At 37.9% G+C, this 20,079-nt stretch overlaps 2 protein-coding genes across 6 annotated transcripts in view; one reads left to right on the forward strand and one right to left on the reverse strand.

The window, feature by feature from the left end:
* LOC134823784 (uncharacterized) overlaps nt 1–5,966 on the forward strand; it is a 33,002-nt gene extending 27,036 nt beyond the window's left edge. For 2 of the 3 annotated variants that reach the window (XM_063835351.1, XM_063835348.1), the window contains exons 5-15: nt 324–398; nt 2,145–2,266; nt 2,639–2,752; nt 2,966–3,067; nt 3,701–3,817; nt 3,977–4,049; nt 4,229–4,372; nt 4,530–4,663; nt 4,795–4,900; nt 5,067–5,204; nt 5,337–5,963. In XM_063835351.1, coding sequence (XP_063691421.1) covers nt 324–398; nt 2,145–2,266; nt 2,639–2,752; nt 2,966–3,067; nt 3,701–3,817; nt 3,977–4,049; nt 4,229–4,372; nt 4,530–4,663; nt 4,795–4,900; nt 5,067–5,204; nt 5,337–5,504 — 1,293 coding nt within the window. In that variant the 3' untranslated portion in view covers nt 5,505–5,963. Of the gene's footprint in view, nt 1–323; nt 399–2,144; nt 2,267–2,638; nt 2,753–2,965; nt 3,068–3,700; nt 3,818–3,976; nt 4,050–4,228; nt 4,373–4,529; nt 4,664–4,794; nt 4,901–5,066; nt 5,205–5,336 lie in introns of all 3 variants that reach the window. The other variant, XM_063835349.1, reaches the window with a different exon arrangement.
* An 8-nt stretch (nt 5,967–5,974) lies between these two features.
* LOC134823782 (uncharacterized) lies at nt 5,975–19,475 on the reverse strand. Of its 3 annotated transcripts, XM_063835344.1 has the most exons (24): nt 19,201–19,475; nt 18,844–19,022; nt 18,608–18,709; nt 18,279–18,403; nt 17,916–18,090; nt 17,670–17,773; nt 17,099–17,212; nt 16,774–16,894; nt 16,504–16,627; nt 15,915–16,130; nt 15,551–15,739; nt 15,225–15,410; nt 13,108–13,293; nt 12,817–12,963; nt 12,418–12,625; nt 11,824–12,257; nt 11,024–11,689; nt 10,729–10,830; nt 10,383–10,575; nt 9,869–10,218; nt 9,481–9,671; nt 8,375–9,302; nt 7,958–8,064; nt 5,975–6,892 (listed from the first exon to the last, which is right to left on the reverse strand). In XM_063835344.1, the coding sequence occupies exons 1-22, from the start codon at nt 19,400–19,402 to the stop codon at nt 9,096–9,098; spliced, it is 4,521 nt and encodes a 1,506-aa protein (XP_063691414.1). In that variant the 5' UTR covers nt 19,403–19,475; the 3' UTR covers nt 5,975–6,892; nt 7,958–8,064; nt 8,375–9,095. The 3 variants fall into 3 exon arrangements, with proteins under 3 accessions (XP_063691414.1, XP_063691416.1, XP_063691415.1); XM_063835345.1 differs by lacking the exons at nt 5,975–6,892; nt 7,958–8,064 and having other exon boundaries at nt 8,850–9,302; nt 15,915–16,126; nt 16,500–16,627; XM_063835346.1 differs by lacking the exons at nt 5,975–6,892; nt 7,958–8,064; nt 15,225–15,410; nt 15,551–15,739; nt 15,915–16,130 and having other exon boundaries at nt 8,725–9,302.
* Between the last annotated feature and the right edge of the window lie 604 nt (nt 19,476–20,079).

Consider the following 20,079-nt stretch of genomic DNA (forward strand, 5'->3'; position numbering starts at 1 on the left):
CACATTCTGCAATATATACAGCGCTAGTTCAATCGATACATTGAACCAAGTTTTGTTAATGGTTTTCTAAATTACCTAAAGTTGTTGGTATTCAAGTTTTTGAGGAGGGACATGTATAGATTGTATACTGAAAGTTACGTCACTTTAAGGTCACTTTTTAAGGGTACTCACTACTCAACAACCACTTTCACTTATGATATAAACTGATGATGATGTATTATGTAATTCTGCATAACTCAGCAGTTGCTGACTGTATAATGACCTTACAGATACAAAAGTTATATACATTTTGTGACGTTTAATAAAATTTCTTACAATTTCAGACCGTCATGATAGCAGGACAAGATCGGCCCTCTAGAGAGTTCGCTAAAAAGATGCTCAAAGAACTCTGCGGCAACGTTAGTGCACTCAGATAATATCAAAGTTGATAAGATCAGATAAGATCAGTGTCTATCATAAAGTTCCTCATTTTCAACATTTAACATTCAACAACATTTAAAGGATGAGGGGACCTTAGAATTCACTTCCAAATATTCGCGTTTAAGTCCTGTGAAAGTGTGTAGGATCAAAAAATACGCCGGACTGTGAAATCGATAATTCGTGCAATATCACGCCGCGCTCCTATTGGCTGATAGCAATTTTGGGCTGTGACGTCAATTATGTGTTAAGACCAACGTGTGCGCGCACACTTCGCTCGTGTCAACATTTTGTTCTTGGTTCTGTTCTGTTTTAATTACGTCGTGTTACCTTTGGCGTTTGCGAGAGCGGTATCTTTGGTTGCACTGAATTAGTCTAAGTTACGAATAATTCTCTTTAATAGTTAAATGTAACTCAGAAAGGCTTACTTGTAGTTGTAGTAGGTATTTCTATTTATAAATAGCTAAGATAAGTAGCATCCGCTAACTAAACCACAAACTGCTATTTTGTTTTGACTTGTTTGAAACCCGATATGGACACAATTAAAAATCGGCATATTTCGTTATACAAGAATATAGGAATGTATTTTCATATGAAATGTGCGATTAACAATATAAAATCAAGTGTTGCAATCGGCAGAGCACAATCAAATCAAGTGTTGCAATTGGCAGAGCACAATACATATGAAATAGAAGATATGTTGACCGACCCACTTAATATATGTTTAGATTGAATGTATGATGTAGTAGAAGACATTTTACTAGCTGGCCCTTGGCGCCTCTAGTCCTATCTGAGTGCGCACGTGCGGTTTGACACAGCGCGTGTACCGGCCTTTAGTTGTACACTCATTTATAATTTACCGTTTTAGTTTGCTGTGACTTGAGTGTAAAGCGTAACGAATGTGGATGTGTTCGTCTGCTACGTATAATATTGCTTGGTGTAATAGTTGCAAATCTTGCTTACGTTATAAGTAGTGTCACATAGTGATTTAGAACTTAAAAGCTTGGTGCTTGGTGCTTGTCCAACTGGATGAAGACATGCATTTCATACCTACCCGATCCATTTTTATTAGGACCGTGTTGTGTTGATATGACATTTTGATATATCAACTGTGGTACGATACAGGGAGTTGCTAGGTGTTACGTTGGGAGCTATAAATATACATAATTTACATGCCTTTCTGTGTGACTTCAATCTTATTTCAGTTGTATCTCGGCTCATGGTTATCGTAGGGTGATAATTCTTTTTTCAACCGGTCATAAAAAGTCTCCTCTCCATTGGTTATAGGCTCGTTAGTATCGTAAATTGTTAATGTATTCTTAATTAGTAATTTAGTCGGCCCGCACGCTCATTTTACCTGTATTTCTATATGCGCGGATCAGAGCAACTCACATAATTGACGTCACAGGTTCAAATTGTTTTGGCTGGATATCTCGGCGCGCGAATGAAATACAACTTTGCGGATTTCACTAAAGTGGTTTACACGATTAATGTAATAAAAGGATTTGCACGAGAAAAAAACTTTTTCTAAGGTCCCCTCATCCTTTAAAGAAATCAGAATATCTTGATTAATATGATAACTAACAGCTAAATGTAGACTCAGATTCCGTGTTCCATCGTCCTCTCTTTCCAAAAAGCATCTGTATTTTATAATTCGACTATTTCCCATTCTTTCTCTTAATAAAATTTATCTTCTCACCCTAACTAACAAGTCCCCTCCTCCTCAGTTATTCCCGACAGCCAGCTCACATCTCCAAATAAACGGTAACGTACCCCGTACAGCCACCGTGGTCTTCATGGACAAAGACTTCGGCTACATCCCTCCCCTTGCTACAGGCCGACACGCCAAGTACGTGTTATTCAAGTTTTATATTACTCTGTTATATTACTCATAATAATACACGTTTGTCAGTGTATTATTATAATCGTACACAATTGTCAAGTTTGTCACTTTGAGGTGTAGGACACAGTCTTGCTACAGAGGGAACATTGTAACAAGCATGAACATTACATGTAAACTGATACACACCCACACTCGTATTACATGTACCCACTGTTCTTGTATGATTTCTCTGTGTCTACGTGATAATATCCAGTCTACAATAACTAGATATCGTAGAAACACAATATTGTATCGGAATGTTAATGTGCCTCATTAGTGCCTGTATAAAGCACATTGTAAGATATCGTTCATCAAAACATTCTAATTTTCTTGTTTCAGAGTGCTAGGAATCGAGGAAGGACAGGCGTTTTTAGAGGACACTGAGGACAACAAGCTGTGTCTCTTAGAACCGTACGCTGAATCAGACGGAGCGTTGCAGCAAGCTAGACCCTTGTAAGTGTGAACCTTCGTCAGCTAAAATTCCCGCCTCCATTATTGCTTATTGAGTGAATGTAGAATGTAGTACTGCTGTATATTGAGTAGTATAGTAGTATAGTAGCACTGGTATATTAGGTTATCGGGCTGTAACTGTTTTGTGGGTTCGTGTTTGATTTGGCTAATATAGGCTCAATTACATGACTTAATTGCGTGACTTAATTCCTGCAGGGGTTCCCTGTTGCAAACCAACACGGAGTTTATCCAACAGTCCCTCTTTCATTTCCTCAACGAAGTTCGGCCCCACAAAGGAATGATCAGTCTAAAGGGATCGTAAGTATTGACGATTGTAATAATTATTTTATACCCATTTTCTTAACTTAAATTTGCCAATCAAGACAAAAATGATGTCCAAAACGCTGGTTTTTAACTTACGCCACTGTGGCATTTTGCTACCACAATTAGCGGTTGGGGTTGTTGTACGTGATGTATGTAACTGTCATTCGAAATTCTACATTAATTATAATAAACAGGACTGCTTGCCATGCGTGCGTTTATGTGGTTTGTGGTAACCTCTAAAATGGACCATCACAACATGTATAATTTGTAACGCGCGAAGGTTTTAGTCTGTCAAAATGAGCGCTGTTTACCAAATTATTGAAATTTTGCAGGCAATTCTTTTGCAAGCGCACATGTTGAAATCACTGTGAAGATCAACATCACACAACAGGTTGAAGGAAATGCAATTACTACAATTCAATCTGAAGAGTAGTTTTACACGCACTTTTCAAATTTGTGTATAGTGTGGTTATTTGTAGCCGTGGACTATAAAATAACTCACCAGATAGTTTGTTCAATTTGTTGTGATTGCATTGGTCAAATTCATTGTCACAATCACAATTAAACGGTGATTTAAAGCATATTTGAACCTTATATTATGAAGTTAATAAGCATATTATATTTTAGGTACGGAAAGATATTGTTCCTAGATTTGAGTGAAGATGTTTCGTCAGTGTGTTGGAGCATAGAGGAGTTTGCTTACCAATCGATGCTTTTCAACCTACGAACTATCTTCAGTCCAAGGTAATGAAAATAAGCATCACAACAATGCGACTCATAAATAATTTTCCTATCCGGATATTACACGTAATGAAAAAAACAATACATATTCACCCCTTATTTTCATAATTGTATTATACAATATACGTGCATTGTAAATGAAGCTTACTTTTTTGCATTCAGGTGTGATTTGATGGAAGAAAACATATCAGATAAACTTGGGGGTAATCTTGAAGAATGTAACATGAAATATGAGGTATTGCAAATAGTTCCAAGAGGTTAACAAAATATTTTCCGTCTCAGTTGTGTTAAAAAACGAAAATGAATTAACAGTACTGTGAATAGATGGCTTTTCGTGGTCGTTTAATTTACATGTAGGTTGCAATGCCGAACTGGTAGAGTTTCATGCAACCCCAAAAATATTTTATCTCCCAGTTCGCAATGATAGACAAAACACCAAAAGACAAGAACAAGTGTAGGAATGTGGTAGTCCATGTGAAGCACACTGTTGAAGACGAAGCGGCTGGGGATCATAGATTCGAGATCGTTCACATCGTCAGCAGCGAAAAGAAACATAAGGTTTTTGTTCATGCCAATTACTCAAGATTACAAAACATAAATGAGTAATGATCTATAACCACGTTGCCATCAAACTTCTTTAATAATCGTAAACTTTTCGCGGTCTATTTTATTAAAACAGTATTTGCTAGAAATAAAAACAATTTTAATATTTCAGGAGTTTACAAAGTCAGGAGACCTGAATCCGAACCGAACAGAGCGGTTCTGTGCGAACGTAGCGTGCGTGGACCGTAAAGTAGATCTGCAGATAAGGGTCGAGTGTGCTCATGTCATACCTCACGAAAACTTCAGGTACGCTCCATTTGTTTAACTAGACTTCAGAACAAGTTTCTCATCATGACATGAGGCTATTTCTCAGATAATAATAGCTGAAGTTAATGCTCCTCACTATAATATCAAGATTAACATATTGTTGTTCACAGCACGTTTGTTGAGAGACTACAAGTAATGCCAGACGAGAGCGTACCCGGCAACCCTGCTGTAGCATTCGAATGTGAACAGAACCAGACCATTATCAGCGTCAACAAGGTGAGATAAGCTTGTAGAGATAGTCAAACAACTTTAGTACCTTATGTTATGCAGTTTCAATCGTATCTTTGATATTGTGGATATGTCTCGAGTCAAACCTTCAGACCGGCTAATCAGCAATTTATCTTAGTAAATAATAAACAAAGTTGATATATTTTGTTAACAGATTGCAGAGACGGTGATAGGCATCGGAAGTATAAAGATAGTGATATCAAGCGTAACCAGGGGGAGTATAACTAGAGACAGTATTTCTAGAGACACTTCGTTGGTAAAGTTCGAGTCCACTCCTTACACCAAAATAGAGGTTAGTTCATATTACGACGTTGTTAAGGGCGTTGGGTTTGTGGATTCGAAACTTACAGTTTGCACGAAAGTGAATAATTTTAGGCAGCTTATCATTCCACGATTTCCCTTGTATAACGGGCTCTACTCTCAGGTTTGCAGTAAAGTATGGGAGGGAGCATTCAACCAGAACGTACTTGCTGCGTACGACGAGGCGGGTACCTCTAAAATGACATGGTCAGCTGAACAGATCTTAATGAAAGATTTGGAGGACTTTATGAACGTTGCACAGAACGCTTCTAAGTATGTCAAGCCAGAATGAGTGGATGTTTTGATGTTTCCTGTGTTGCAGAGGATAAACTCTGATGGTTGCAAAGGGTAGCTTGCAAACAATGATGACTTATGACAGAAGCTGTAAAGTCAGCTGGACAGTGCAGAGAATTGGAGTAGTTTTGTTGCGAAGGGAAAGTTCCATTATAGCCGATTGATTCAGACTCAGAGGAACTTGATCTATATAATAAATGTATTAAACATGTTGATATTTTACCGTAAACTTATGTTTCGTAGCTTTGAAATATTTTTATGTCTTGTGCATCCCAGACTTTCTTTAACAAATTGGAAAACCTAGTGACAAAAATAATGTTTCTGCTGAGCTGCGATCTTATTGCATTTTGATCAAGGAGTCTGTCTAATGTCTATGTTTTGTACCTTACATTTGATATTTTTAATAAAGATTGTATGTATATTTTAATCATATTAATTTAACGTTGATTACCAAATTAAAAGCTCATATCATTTTGTTCACAACAAAAATTAATAAAACTGGATTACATGGTATAATTTCAAGTTTTTAAAACTTTTATAATTTTAAAAGGAATAGAAGCATCATTCATTTTAATAAGAACGAAATCAAATTCTCCAAATCTTGTAGAAAAGGGAAGGAAAGGACGCATCATTAACTTATTGTGTTAAGAGGTAAATAAGTACTCGACTACTCGACTACAATGATTGATACGGGTTTTAGCGTGTCAAACAGAAGAAAAACAATTAAACATACCCTTTTATGTTCTTATAAGTATGCTATTGAAACAGTAACTACTAAATTTCAAACCCAGAAACCCCTGGTGGATAAGGAGGCCGATGATACAGACGCAACCGTTATCTTCACATAATTCACGGAGGTATGAGACGTGAGATGGTGCAGTGTCCTTCCCGTTACTATGGAAACCATAATCACATCTTCCCCCAGTTCCCTCTTGGCCTTGCTTCTTTAAATAAAGTCATTGCTTTAATCTATGACAGCTCCTTTCACATGGATCTAAGTAGTGGTCTGTTGAAAGCAGCCCGTTTCTCTCTGCCAATATCCTCACCCTGTTCCTCCTGATGCCTCTCCTCGTCGTGCTTCACCTCCCATTGTTGCGCACTAGTACCAACTGCACTGGATGGGGGTGTGGCCTGTATCCTGTACCGTCCCCCGTTCAGGGCCACCAGCTCCCTCTGAAACGAAGGTAGGGTAACCAGGGGTTGTCTGACGATGGGTTTCCGGCAGGTAGGAGGTTCAGGAGTGTGGCGGACGGCGGTGTAGAGAGTTGAGGGTTTGTGATGGAGAGAGACTGGTTTGCTGGGTGCGGATACATTGTGGGCTATGTAGTCTCTCTTGGTTGTACTCTCCCTCCTGTACAGCATTTGCGCTTTCAGCAGCAACTCCATCTGAGTAAGAGTCGGGTTAGAGATGTATAGGGTGTATAATACAGAAATATTCGTAATATTTTATCAGCATGATGAAAGTTATATATTCGATGTTCATTGTTGTAGCGGGATCAAATGTTAAAAGCTTTTTTATCTAGTTCAAAAGCACAATTAATGACGATAGTAACTGAACATATATGGCAACGAATATATATATGACGCACACTCGAGTACCGCAATTTAAGTCAACGCACACCCTGCAACTCAACCAACTTACTACTAAACTGGACTGATAATAAAAAGTTCACTGCCACTTCACACAATAATATTATGAACTTAAACATGCTCCCTTAGAACACTATGACATATGTTATTGAACTGCGATCTAATCTTATCGAACGCATGAGGAATAAATATGCACCTATAATATATAGGTGGCATTAGCAGCTAGCAAACATGAACTAGGGCGTTTATTTCAGAATTATACAGTATATACCGTTTGGTCAAGTCTGACTCTATCTACATGTATGCAGTATGACCCATGGCATGTTGTAGCTAGCCATGGAATGTCGTTTTCCCACTTCCGCAGTTCAATGTGATATCAAATCTTTAACAAGCGATTAAACTGATAGCTTGGACATAAATTTTGAATATTTAATTCAAAATTTATTAAATACATTTTTACAAAGATTAATTCTTCCTGTAATTTTGGGCAAAAACAATTCGAATAAAGACAAAACAACACAAAATCAATGGCTCCAGCTCTGTATTATGGGAAAGAGTGTTTGTGAATTCCGTTGCTAGGAGCAACAGAATTTCATTAAAAGTCATCCGATACCCCATTCACTGCTTTTAGCATAAAGTACCGAATGGAGAACTGATATGTTGACCGATTCCGATGAAGTGAGCGGTCATGTCATTAATTAAGTGTACTTTTAAACTGTTAAATTACGTAGCCCATTAGCTGGAAAAACTCCCCGAATACATAATATGTATTTCATTAGTTATTACTGTGCACAAATTTTCCTCAACTAGGTGTTTATTTTTTCTTCTAATAAAAATCATTCATTCAGCCCTTCTGCATACCTCTTAAATTTTGTCTGCGACCGGTCAGGAATCTGTCTTACATCTTTTGTTATCATTCTCTTCATCCTCAGAACTGTCCTCTGCGATATCACCCTCTTCTATTGTTTCTGAAATATGATATTATCAGTCTTTATGCATTTAAATGGCCACGTATAAAAACTGTCAGCAAGGCTTTGTAACCATATTGAGAGAAGTGGACAGAATTTTTATAATCACCACTCTCTCCAATTAAGAATTTAAACTGCAAGAGGTTTTCTATTTTCTGTGTGAAATGTTACATGTACGATTGCACACCAAACTATACAATAGAAGTAAGAGTGTCTTCAAGGCATTGCCTCATGGAAGAGTCCATGAAGCGGATAACTAGCTGTTCATGTAGTTAACTGCAACAATCCCCATTGAAGCAGTACGACTTACCTGACTTTATGGCATCAGCCCCATTGGATGTAATCTTGTTGCTGATAATAGTGTTGATCTGGGTCTTGACGGACTGTATCGCTCCAGATAGTCCCTTCATGGAACCATCAAACTGGCATGTCGACTTGATGTCTTCTCCCACGACCAGTGTAAATGAAACTTCAGACATAACTGTGAAGTCGGAGTATTTAATTAATTACATTACACTGCCAAAAGTGTTTTATCGCTTCGGAAATCGTGTGCGTGCGCGCGCGTCGCGTAATTCGCGGTCATCCGTCTAAAAAGAACTTGTTGCTACAATATTATTTTCCCGGCGTAATCCAGAAGTACATAAAAATTGGCAGACATTAGCAAGAACATGTTGAAAAGTTGTATTATTTTGATGCACGAGCAGCTGCTGTGCTTGTCAACTTCTATGATCGGCGAATACATGTTTCTAATTATAATTGGCAATCGGAGTAACTACAGTTTTCTTTATGAAAAAGGTTACATTTTAATGATCCAACAATAACAGACTTTTGCAGGATACGTCTAAAAATAATATAAGTTCAAGATTAGCGCATAACTTAAGAGTCTTGCAATAATAAACCCACCAAACATGCCTACTAACTTCAGTTAAAAAGTGAAATGTGATAATAACTAACCATGATAAATTAATAGGCAGAATAAAGTTGTACAAGTAAAATTAAAATGATATCATGAAAGTATAAAAATTAAAATTTCAACAGTCTTTATCGTAGAGACACCGAAAGTCTCGAACCCTAATAAAGTCCTCACAATCTGAGGCTGCTACTGAGTGTTTCTGCCGAATGTGAGCTAAAGTTTTCTCCTTGTTTTTGAAGAGAGCTTTACATTTAAGACACTCTGTAGAAATCCATTGTTTGACGTGATTCTCACTGATGTGCCGGACAGTGTGTTTTGATTCCTCCTGATGGATAAATTGTTATATAATACAAACTGGAGGAAAAGGGTGGATAGAGGGATCATTATTTAGTTTCCATAAATTGATCTAACAAACCACTAATTCTAGATATTGGTAAAACATAAATACCAAATTCGGACCAGAAATTTCAAGAACAATTAATAAAGTGTGAAAAGTCACGTACGTTTCGGAACATCTTGCAGAAGGGACACACGTGCATTGAGACATCAACATTGTCCTGGTGTTGTTTTAGAGAAAAAACACTGGTGAAGTTCTTGGAACAGTGACAGCAAAAGTACCTCAGTTTAAGTTTGTGTTGCATCAGTTTACCTCGGGTTGAGAAGAAACTCTCGCATTCCTCGCATCGGCACGATTCTGAAAACGTTAAGATTTATTTTAACGTGAAACCAATGATTAACGGTTTAGTTAGGACACAAAATAAAGGACTTCAAAGACAAACTAGTTATGGTTTGACCGGTGTTAACTGTGATTACTGATTATGTACTAACTAACTAACTCAACTTAAAAACTTGTATTCATACTATACAATAGTTTAAATTACAAAAGCTCACCCTCGCCAGACGGTGACACTATGTTAGCAGGACTACTCTTCACTGGACTAAGCATATCCTCTTCAATACACGTGACTTTAGCAGGGCTGCTGGCAACCTTCCTTGACTTGAAAGAGTTTGATATTTTCAGGGGTTGAACATTATCTTCCTCTGGTAATAATGTTGAACTAGGTTCTTCTACATACGAGACTGAGGTGGAACTTTCCTCATCAGGGAATGGAGTGGAATAAGCTGCCGTGTCAGAAGATTTGCTCTCGTTGTCGTCGTCTTCTATAACGTCATTATCGGAGAGATTAGGAAAGATGTCTTTTGACTCGTTCATGGAGTTGTCATGTTCGTCTGATGCTTCACTAGGTTTTGAAGTATTTTTGTGAGGATGCAAAAAAATAAAATAAATTTTATCAGTTAAGTTGGTCTCATAACGGGAGACAAATTGCCAGAAAATGTTGAAATTCAATTAAAAAAGCATCGAAACATTTTGGGACAATAACTAAGAAACTGAAAATACACGCACTTGTCGTCCTCATTTTGACTATCAGCGCCAGTAAGAAGAGAAAAGAGCGGAGACACATCCTCCGGACATGAAGTCAAGTTGACCTCCTCCAGAAAGTTAAGAGAAGACAAATACCTCCAGTCTGAGCCTGAGTTGTATTTCTCTACCTTGTACCGTGACATTAGACTCTTCCATTTGGAGGTAATCCGATCAACTGGAGGCGAAGGAGAGGGTAACATTTTATTATTTCAGGATGAGACTTGTATGTAAATTTTGGCACACAAAACTGATGAAACTTTTAAACGTTCGAGCTGTAATTATCTATACAAGATTTCAAATATCACGTGGGATTGTTCAGCTGACTCACCAGGAATATCTAATTTTCTTTCCAGTCTCTGTATTAGCTTGTCCTCGTTACTCTCATATTTACAGGAATCGTCCCACAAGTACGGGTTCAATGAGTAAAATTCTGAAAGACGGTACGGAATAAAAAATAATTTTAAGTTAAGTTAATAATTAAGTCTCCCTTTTTCTGAGTAACGGATGTGCTCTTAAATCGTCTCAATTATTATTTGTCAACTATTCTGAACACGCTACTTCTTGCTTACAGAAACATCGTATCAAGGCAACTAGACCAGAGACTATTAACTTATTTAACTTACCTATCAAGGAAAAGACTTCATTCTCCGACCAATCATAACCCTTCTTCCTTCTCTTTTTCTCTTCAGCTTTTGGTGACACAGCAAATATCGTCTCCAGAAATTCAACCTCTTCATCCGCCGACTCTTCTGTCTCTTCCTTTCTCTCAGACACCTCAATCGTCAACTCGTCATAATTTTCATCGTCGCACTTGGGCGCTTTCTTTTTACCCCGCTTTCTCGGCCTTCCTCTGGCTTTAGGTGGATCGGTTTTAAGTTCTTTATTTATTTCTGAGATCCCCGGAGATGTTTTTCTTGGTCTTCCTCTGGGCTTAGGGGAAACAGATTTAAGTTCTTCTTTTATTTCTGAGACTAATGATTTTCTAGGCCTTCCTCTTGGTTTAGAGGAATTAGTTTTCAGTTCTTTTATTTCTGAGATTCCTGAAGTCGATTTTCTCGTTTTCCTGGGTGACATAGAGGCATCAGAGGATGACTCTCTTGTTGGCATTGGTTTGAAACTGGCAGCTGAGGATGTTTTTCTGGCTGTCCGACGTAGGGAAGTGTTATTCTTAACAGGACTCTGACCGGTGAAAATCACCTCAACCTCATCTTCATCATCTTCCTCATCTTCTTCATCCTTTAACTCAGGTTCAATATCAACTATTTCTGAGCTTGTACTTCTCTGTGTCCCTAAGGAAATACATCAAGTTAGATTTATAAAATCAACTTCCCTATACTAGACTCAGCACGAATAAAACAGAACAATTTCATGTTGGAAAAGGGATTCTAAAGGACTCAATTGAGATATCTATAAAATAATTTACCTCTTCCAGTTTTAGTGCCATCCCACCCTTTTACTCGGTTAGAATGAACATTTCTCATGTGATCCATCCTGATTGACATCTTAGAGAACTTGTCCTCGCAGTAGTAACACCTGTAGACTGTGGATGGAGAAGCGCTGACTTTTGGAGGAGATTCGTGTTTTTCTGGAGTTCCTTCTGATTCCAGCTCCTTTTTAATAGGAGACTCAACGGATAGTGTTTTGGGAGGTAATGGTTCTGGAATATTCTCTGGTTTAGTAGGTGATGATGAGAGAGGGAAGGACTCTGGTGTTTGTTCCCGAGAAGGATGGGGGGTCTGGTAGGGTGATCTCTTGAACGGAAACGGTTCGTACTCGTTTTCTTGTGTTACTTTCGATTTCTTTGTGTTCGCTTCGTCGCTCGTTTCAATTTTACGACGCTTAGCACGTGCAGTATAGCTGAAGGGAAACAAAATTAGAAACAAAATTAGAGGATTCGAGCTTTGCAATCTTCATGTATTGAGAGGTTTAGATTTGATGACATGGCGAAAACGTAAAATCAATTTTTAAGTAGAAGAATCAACAGCTAAACAAGGTAAAGGTAAAGGTAACTTCATACTTGTCCCTGTCGTTTCTCTTGTTTAAAGTGGTAAGTTTAAAGAAGCTGTTCAGTTTGGTCTGCTCTCCCTTTGGTTTAAAACTCGGACGGCTTGTCTTGGTCACCTTCCGGATTAACGATTTGTTTTTCCTATGCTTTACTATATACTCCCACAATTTTTCCTTGTGTTCATTATACGGCTCGACCTCTTCATCTTCAACAACAGTTTCTGAAAATTAAAAAAAGTTAACAACGTTATACAAAGCGCACATAATATAATAACACTACGTTGGGTTCTTAAATCATATGGTTAGGGGTGAAAATTCTAGTCAAACTCTGAAAATATCAGCCAAGCGGAAAGATGGTGATTGGCGATGCAGGTGTCAGTGTGCCGAAATAGTGATGTTGCAAAGAACCAACCAGCTTGAGGAGGAGTATATTTGAGTTTGGTAAGTAGAAGGTTAAAAGGTCGAATTGAGAGGGTTGCTAGACGGGGATCAGGCACAGTGTTTTCAGACTCTGTATCGTAATCTGGATCACTTGCTACAGATGGGACGGGGTCCAAACCTGAATGTAGTTTTAGAAAATTATTGTTTAAAGGGACTCTCGACTCTTTTTTGAGAGCCCGTTATTTAATAGTATACACACATGCGGAAGTTATTAAGTACATACAGAAGAAACACAAAATTTGAAGTTTAAAACTAAAATTACCTATCCAAATATCAGGATCCAGATTCTTTGAAATGAGCTTGTCCTTTTTCAGCTTTGCAACACACAATTTGAACACTGCTTCTTTCAACGTCTCCGGTGTCATCAGGAAGGGGTCTTTTGAGGGGCTCAAAGTTTTCTTTCTATGTCGCTTACTTGAGGAGCTTCCTGATCTGTTGCGGCTGCAGCCTGGGAATGTAATTGATTAATCAAGAAGTTAATTAATGGAATTATTAATTTAACAATTATTCAAATAAAAAGCGAGAAAACATTTATCAGCTCAGCACTTGCAATGTCAGCACATAAAAAAACAAACAGCACAGTGGAATAAACGAAGTATTTACTAAAAAAAGGTACATGTTATAAGAAATACATTGAGGTACGAATAATTGTCACTAACAAAGAAACATTAAAACCTTTTTTTAATTAAGATGTTTCAGGAATGCAAGTTATCAGTTTTCAAATAAAAACACGCTGAGAAGAATCCGCGGAATTAGGATGATTTTAAGCATTGGCAGCGAGCAATGAGCATTTTAATTAAATATGTACAAGTGAATTGCGCAAATCTGCGGGGGTTCCAGCAACATATATGGGCTATACAATATGATCACGTGATATACGTCATCAGATGAAGGTGCCTGAGTGGAAGTGAGGTGTGGAACTCTAGCGAGGGTGACTGTGTGGATGATAAAATGAAGTCGACCAGGAAGCTCAGAAGCTGTACTGTAAAATGAGGCTTTCCAAGTGAACCTTGGTATGGTATCTTTCGAAGGCTCTCGGTCGACTACTCAATGATTTGGTGAAACACAAATGTGTACCTGTACTAGTTTCAGATTCTGGTTTATTAGGAGATTCCGTTTCAGGAGAAAGGCCAGGATTGTGGTCATTTGAACTTCTCTTTTTCGACCAGGTCTTACGTCTAGTAGGTTCAATGTGGATAGAAGAATCTGAGTGCCAATCTTCTTCTGCTAAAACAATGTTTGGATTTATATCTCATGTCATGAATGTCACCAATCAGATATCAAGTTCATTGTAAGAATATAGGAGGACAGCTATTGATGAAGTATGAAAAGAATACAAGCATTTTGACAAGAGTACGTACTCATGCATTGGAACCCTTTCGTTTGCTATCCATGCGTCTCTTTTTCTTAAACCACCCTTTAAGACTATAGTCTGGGATGCCAGTTTTCTCGAGGATTTCCTTTTTTGTCTCCGGAGAGGGATAAGGATTCTCTTGATAATGCTGTTCCATAATTTTGATACTACTCTCTGGAATCTTTTTGCGAATCCTTTTCAACGTTGTCCCTACGTAAGTTTTGAAATTTGGCTTTTTAACGTTTAAAAATAGAATGTCGATTGCAATGTACGAAAGAATTCTCAAATCCTAGAAAAACATAATGGGGTTCTCAATGCCACAAGCTTGTGAGATTCATTGATTGCAGCACTCCTCAAATTATTGCTATTTCCTACCAGTTTGAAGAGATTCATCTTTTCTCATCGCCGCAAACCAAGCCTCTATATGGCTCCTAAAAGAACCTGTTTCTGATATCATACTTTCAACATAGTCCGGGTTAACGAACTTTTCCCTCTGGTAGTACTTTTCCAAAACAGCTAACTGATCAGGTGTAAACTCCAGCTGGCCGTAGTAGGAGTAATTTACTACAGATTTACTTCCAGGGACTGTAAAACCAGTTACTGAGGAGGATGAAGTACAGTCTTCAAGTGCAGTGATGTGTGCAAGTGTGATGTGTGCAAGTGTGATGTGTGCAAGTGTGATGTGTGCAAGTGTGATAAGACAGTTTTGTAGCCAAATGAAAAGTTGTGATATTTAACTAATCAGGCCCGGGGGAAGAAATAACATGCATTTTCGTGACAAGAATAAACAGCGCTACAGATTAAATTAAGTCGACCGAGAAGCTTCAGTTAAGAGGAACCAATGAACCCACAATTTTGTCTTTTCTAACATAGTCTAGTATCGAAAGCCTGAAGGCTACCAGCGACAAATTCATGAGTGTGTGATGGAAGTGGAAGTTCTACTGTGGAACACATCTTCATAAACTTCAACCTGAAAACTTGAAGTTTAATTTTGGCGCACGAGACACTGAGACATAAACTAGTACCTGTACTGGTATCTGATTCTGAAGTGTCCGTTTGTTGAGGAGAATAGTTTAAAGAAGGAGCCTCATTCTGACTGATTATATTTTTAGTTGGACCATAATTTCCCGATTTTGCCCAGGAGAATTTTCGTTTACATCTTTCAGGGTCCAAGGAAAGGGACCATTTAGATTGGTAGACACACTTCCCATCTGCAAAAACATCAGTCAAAATTGGAAAGACTTAGGCTCCTTAAAAACAACTTCATTTGGATATCATGCTTAGTTTTTAGAGAATCGATGGAGGCGATGGTCTCCTTTGAGGTATGAGAAGAATACAAAAATGTACGTACTCATGGCTTTGTAATCCTTCGTTCTGCGAGTTTGAAACCAAGACTTTAAACTGTAAACAGGAATGTCAAGTTTCGTAAGAATCTCTTTCATTGTTTCTGGTTCAAGGAAATGATTTTGTTGGTAATACTCTTCAAGAACTTGGACCTCCCTTTCTGATTTCGGTTTTTTATCCCTTTTAATCGCTATCCCTATGACAAAAAGGTTTGTGACCTATCTTTTTCATTAAAAGAGCAAGCAATTTGGAGGCAATATCCATAGAAACGAAGGAGCGTATCCAAAATTCAGTGAAGTTCAGAATATGCCGATATAAGTTAGGTTATTTAAGCTAGTTTTATTGATTTCCCTTTTTTTTCGACTTCCTACCAGTTTTATGAAATTCCTTTTTCCTCTGCTTAGAAAACCAGGATTCAGCACTGCTCAGAAGGATTTCATTTCCTGACTCTGCTTCAATCCTTTCCATCATGGCTGTATCGACAAATTTTGCTTTCTGATAGTACTTCTCCAAAACGGCGATTTGATCAGTTGTCAGGTTTTTGCCTCTTGGACGCCGGAAGCTGTCTAATTTTGAGGTGGTGCTACCTGGTTATATTATAATAGTGAGTGAATTACCGTAAATAGTTAATGAGATGCGGAATGTGTAATTATACAGTAATACACATAGAATAAATCGTGTATCATGCTTGCAATCGGGAGGGCACAAATCACTGATAAAAAGTCTATCTGAGATCTGAACATTTTGCTAGGTTCCCATTTTACAGGCCGAACTGAACACATTGTTTCTGCCAACTTGCTTAAAAAGAATCAAAATAAATATTTCGGGTTAAATCTAACAAAGCTAATAAAAGTAATCAGCAGAAAGCGCAGGCTCTGAAACTCATAACGTATGTGAAAGTGAAACTGGAGGTGAAGGTGAAAGTTAAAGCTCATAGCCAAATTTGTGCCCTTAACCTACCAGTCGAGCTGTTCACATTACTGGGACCAGCCGCTTCCTGGTCCAGAGATAAGTTCTTTGTCCTTTTTGCTGGTTCTGCAGGCTTCTTTTTTTCTTCTTCAAGCCTTTCTGCTGCATACTTAGACTGAGAGAAAAGTAAAAATACATAAATTTGTACAGGTACATGATCTCGAATCTTGTAGATAATCTACTCGATATCCGCGGGATATGAAACTTAAACGTTAAGCCATAAAATGACTGTTCAAGCTAACTTGACATTGACTGACTCACCTCAATAGTAACGCAAGTACCACAGCTCCAATCTTTAGGGCCACGTTTCTCGTGTCCCAGACAGTAAGGGTGAGCTCCAGCTTGTCCACACGTGACACACTTCATCAGATCCCACTTATCACTGGGAGGAGAGTATTTATAAGGTATTGCAATTAATTATATCCTGATAATGGTAATTATATAGATTACACCAGGTATTATGAGTACAACAGGTCTAGAAGTTAATTGAGTTGTCCTCTATAATTAAATCCAAATTAAAATGTAAAAGTTCAGACACTGATTGAAGATTGTAGTTATAGTCAGTTCTTTGATAAGTTTTGCTTACTTGTTGCGACTGTCACCCTTTCTCCCGTCAGGATGTAAACAGATAGGAACATCACATCTCCAGTGTTCCACATACAGGTCATCATAGTAACCGTCTTTCTCCCATACTGCGTCACTGTAGAGTGTAGCAAGAAGTAAGTTAGGGTGCAGTTTGGGCTCAGACCCCAGTTTCATCTTAGAACAAGGTTTCAACAAATTTCCCATACACAAGAACTAGACTCCCCCCAATGATAAACCAATTAGCCAAAGACAATACCCTCTACAAAACGCAGTGTAATGTATTAATAAGCAATAAGAAACTTTACACCGTGTAATATACGATGTACAGTTACACACGTTCTCATCACACATAGACAGTGTTATGTTAATTACACTGCACAGAGAGGGGGCCGGGAAGAGAGCTCAAGGGGCTCAATTCTCTGTGTACATAGAACTCAATCAAACCAAAAGGTATGAGCGAAATTTGGGGAGGGGTACTCAATTAAATCGATACTCTAATTCGTCATATATTATCTATATTTATATATAATGACTTTGGTGACGTCATCACTTTATTCAAGATATCATCTTACCTTAGAGGGATATTTATCCCCATGATTTTCATGATATTATTGAACTTTTTCTCGTTGTTGCACATTGGACACCTAAAGAAGTAACCACTCGCATCGGCTTGATTCTGAAAGAGGGTTATGTATCATATTATCGTGATTAGTTAGCTGCTTAGCAATATCAGGAAATTCGTAAGGCATAGATTATGATTGATAAGCACTTTGAGAACTGTAATTGATAATTTTTAGACTCAATGGAAGGGTTTATACCTGAATACAGTCCCTGTGAAAAGGAGTCATATTGCAGCACTCAGTGACTATAACTTGTTGTGGTACCACCTTGCTCTCCACTGATATCATGTCACCACAAATAGCACATTCCACTGTTTTACCCATCATTTCCTCCAAGAAGTTCTGTCGTGGTCTGTGGCTGTCACAAAACGACCTGAAAAGTCCAGAGTTAGAACTAAACTTTTCATTTACGAAGCTAGGGAATTTTTCTGCATTTGTAAATAATAACTTACGAAGCAAGGGAATTCTTCTGCATTTGTAAATAAGATTAATCCAACAATAATTATTCTACTTTTTTCTTCAGCTTTTTCGATAATTTCGAGATATGACCAGACCAAGTACCTGAAGTTATCGTAGTACTGCATGAGACAACCATTTGAGAGCCCACAAGTCAGGTGATAAGTGTAGGAACAGCGCGCCTTGTTACATCCCACCAGGGCACCAGGTAACCGACAAAACGAACATGTCTGAGGAAAAGAACAATTTAGCTCCCCTCAGCCTATCTGTCCTTACTTGAAGGTGACCATTAATGTCCTGATTATTAGGATATTGCTAACGAGTCACGTCAAGAAGCTACTCTCTAAATAAACAGTAATTTGGATTCCTATAGCTCAGTAAACTAAGGATCCTAATGTAATTATGATATCTTCTATATCAAAAGAATAACAAACCAAACGTTTCCCCCGAGACAGTTCTTTTTTGATGTTGGGAGTGAGAAATCCCCATAATCCTTCTTCATTATTTCCAGCTTGAACCAATCCAGACGAGAATAGCTGCAAAATGATTAGGAGTTGATAATTATTAAATCTCAAGCAATAACGATTATAGATAACACTGATTGGCCTAATTCTTTGCCTCTACATTCGAAATAGGATGCAAGAAAAATCTAGGAAACAAAGAAAGTTACCAAACAGCTATGATGGGCAAGTATTCCGTCAACGTCCTTTAGTTCTCCCAATTTTTTAGAAACATCTTTAGTATAACAGAAGTGACAACAATCCTGAGGGGGAGGTACCCAAACAGTTGGGGCATTGTTTTTCTTACGCTTTCTTGAATCAGGGGTCACATTTTCTTTTGTGCCAGTATCTGCAAGTATACAAGTAATTTTAGAAAAACTGATTTTTATTATCATGATTGTTTTCAATAATAAAGCTAGTAAAGTAACAACTTTCACTTGTCTAACTGACATTACAGTAACATCTTAATCAAAGTCCAGCAAATGCATCTACCAAAACATCTAAAATAATGTAATCATAACACTTACTTTGTCTATTAGATGTATTTCCTTTTGTCGGCTGGTGGACAAGTTTTTCTTTCAAATCAGCAGGAATGCACAAAGATCCATCAGGGTTAAAATTTAGAACTGCAGCTTTTCTTGGGGAGGCATGCTTCTCAGTGAGAGGTTTCTGTGGCTCTTTGATATCAGGATAACTTACAAGGTGGCTTGTTGTCTCTTCGTCTGTCATTTTTCATCCTTAATTAAGTTTACATCATGTATTTTGTTAGAGAATGTTAACATCCATATGACCTCCTAGACCTAGAGAGGAATTGTATAACTTCGGTTCGGCTTTTAGTAAAGGCTCTTACGGACAAAAATTCTAGTTTCATTTTTTTAGATATGGTTATTTCATCGAAATCAGCAAGTGCAGCACATTACAATGTTTCAATAAACCAGAATATCTAATTTTTTCTTCGAGTTTACCTATCAATTCTTACCTTATAAATGGGATAAGTCCCATTTAAAACATTTCGGACCATCATGAATCGATTTAGTGGTCAAAAATACGTCCATCAAGATGGATTTGATGATTCTGTGGTATCGAGCAGATAATCCCTGTAAAAGCCTCTACTATTAACAGGATAGAATTTCAGATGTATACTGTCAATTGTGAAGTTACTATTAAACGGATTTGCGGACAAAAGCCCACTATCCTAAGGAGGATGCTACACTGGATCGCAAAGGGTTACCGTCCCAACTTGAAATTCCATGAAGGCGTATGACACTGCTGCAAAGATGTTGACATAATAATCAAGGATTAATTCGCAACAAAAAGAAACATGAGGACGGATATCCCGGGCAACAGACATTAGAAGTGAGGAAATAGAAACAGTCAGCCCCACAATTACGATCGACTCAGTTCCA

This window comes from Bolinopsis microptera, chromosome 11 (genome assembly GCF_026151205.1).
Source record: "Bolinopsis microptera isolate Bmic1 chromosome 11, MBARI_Bmic_1.0, whole genome shotgun sequence".
Lineage (NCBI taxonomy): Eukaryota > Metazoa > Ctenophora > Tentaculata > Lobata > Bolinopsidae > Bolinopsis > Bolinopsis microptera.